General features: G+C 48.0%; 1 protein-coding gene across 1 annotated transcript; it reads left to right on the plus strand.

The window, feature by feature from the left end:
• Window positions 1-1401: 1401 nt before the first annotated feature.
• Window positions 1402-2172, plus strand: PPTG_24943 (hypothetical protein; the record flags this gene model as incomplete). Its single annotated transcript, XM_008918986.1, has 3 exons — window positions 1402-1418; window positions 1953-1999; window positions 2105-2172. The coding sequence occupies 3 exons, from the start codon at window positions 1402-1404 to the stop codon at window positions 2170-2172; spliced, it is 132 nt and encodes a 43-aa protein (XP_008917234.1).
• Window positions 2173-2253: the final 81 nt, after the last annotated feature.

Consider the following 2253-nt stretch of genomic DNA (forward strand, 5'->3'; position numbering starts at 1 on the left):
ACTACTGTGGAGGAGATCATGGAGGACAGGATTGTGTCCGAGTTGCACAACATCATTGGCAACGTCATGAATGACGTAATTCTTGACGTCGACGCGGTTTTTAACGCGCGGTTGAAGTTGGATCTCGGTCAGTGTGACGTCTAGGCCCGTGTCTTGAATTATTTCATGCTGTTGGATGAAATCATTTTGGAGAACGGATAGGCGAGCACTTTCGCCACTGCAACTGGGATAAGGAAGAGTGTCGATTACTGAAGAAGCATTTGGCACCTGCAGCTCTGCACGACGCGGTGGACAACCACCTCTGTCTTGTGGACTCCACAAGAAAATCTGATGAGAACGCTTTGTATGCCCTTGTAAAAGAGAAGGAGATGGAGCAGGCAATGGTGGGCCAAGTACTGTTCACGTGCAGGCAGCAGTCGAACTGGAAGAACAACGGAGGGATGTCCAAGGGTGGAACTGATCGTGGCTCGCGTCAGAGCAATGATCAAACATCCTCCGGCACGGAACCACGATCTAATGACGAACAACCACGCACTGTTCTTGCATCGAAATCACCGTCAGCTCCAGCCGCGAAGATCACGTCAAGGACGGGCTGTTTTCATTGCGGAAAAGATTACTGGGGGGGGGGGGGGGGATGTCCCGATCTTGACGAAGTGGGAAAGTATGCCATTATCGCCGAGAAAAGGAGCAAAAAAGACTAATATTTGGGACGGGAACAAGCGGTCTTGTACGAAGCGTGTGGACGTTACCACGACAAACGACGAGCAGGACCGACCGTCTGTGATACTAAACGGAGGCCTGGAGCTGCCTTACTGTTCTGACAGTGGTTCTGACTACAGCATTACGGACAACGACGGAGAAATCTGACAGACATAAAAATCCGGCTTGTGGTTGTGAGAACGACTCTCTCCCATAGAATTTTTTTTGATTTTTTTTTTTACCAATCATTTCCTTTAACAAAGACTTTTAGTCCAAAAACATTAAAAAAAAAAATGAATGGCTGGAGATAAAGCATTGCTTGCGCGTCACTAATAATCAAGCCATTTTGCGCGATGAAGCGTGTTGGACGAAGCTTCACAATGAGGCAAAAAAAAAAACGCGAGGCCTTGACGCTCGCTAAGCATGAGGGCATTAACGCCGCCTCGGAAAAGGGAAAAAAATCGCGCGAGGAACTATCTACGACTGACGCAAGCAGGAGGATGCTATACCAAATACCAAGGGACAGCACTCATCGAAAACGCTATAAGGCCAGGGACGCCTGGAAATTTCCTGGCGTCTCTGATCTTCTAACTTACACGAGAAATGTGCGGCAATTGGAGCAAGTAAGTCGTGCCGTTTGTGCTATTATAATCTCGGACTAATTTTAATTGCATAAACATATAGGTCCTACCAACTGCAGGCATGATTCAGTTCATGTGGTATGTTCATCCCGAGTGGATGACAATCTACATAAACGAAAATGAAGCGGGAGAGCTTGCGCTTAAGCGCATAATACAACGTTTCGCTGGATGGTTATTATTTCATTTATCTTGCAAATATTTATAATTGTATTAATTTCATAATTCAATATCCTATTTCGTGCTAAACAGCCACGGATTTTCATCTCAAAAGCCTCAAGCGGCGCTTATCCTATGAAGGCCTTGAAGAGACTCGCGCGAAGTTTTCGTTGGAGTTTTGCCAAAGTATAGTGCTTCCGAAGGTGGGACATTCTAAACGCCGACGAAACAGCCATACTGTTTGACATGTTGACAATAAAGTCGTGGGTACGCAAAGGACGAAAGGACTCCGCACGAATTCTGAGTGCGAATAAGCACGCTGGTCGCATGACCGCAGTGCTAACTATTCGCGATAACGGCATGACACTTTTTGCAAAGTAATGTTTAGTTTTATTTTTTTCTAACAAATCACATGGAGCTCAAGGCTCTTGAGCTTGGCTCACATCATGTTGGCAGCTCATTGAGCGTGTGCCATGTAGGCAGCGTGGTGCCCGGCCACGAAGGTATGTGTGGCAACTCTCGGAGCAGGCACGACGTGCGCAAATGGTCTGGGACCTCGTGGCAACTTGATGCGCGACGCGCTGATGACGTTTGGCCGTGGGCCGCAGGCGAAGGGTTACGCATCAGAGATGCAAAGGTGTTCGTGAGCTCGGAGAGCTGGAGAACGCAAGGATGAGGCGCAGTGCCCTCCGACGTCTTGGCAAGACGTGGCCTCGCTGAGGTACTTTCGAGAACGGGTAAGTTCTCATCTTAGTGG

This window comes from Phytophthora parasitica (genome assembly GCF_000247585.1).
Source record: "Phytophthora parasitica INRA-310 unplaced genomic scaffold supercont2.413, whole genome shotgun sequence".
NCBI classification, from domain to species: domain Eukaryota; phylum Oomycota; class Peronosporomycetes; order Peronosporales; family Peronosporaceae; genus Phytophthora; species Phytophthora nicotianae.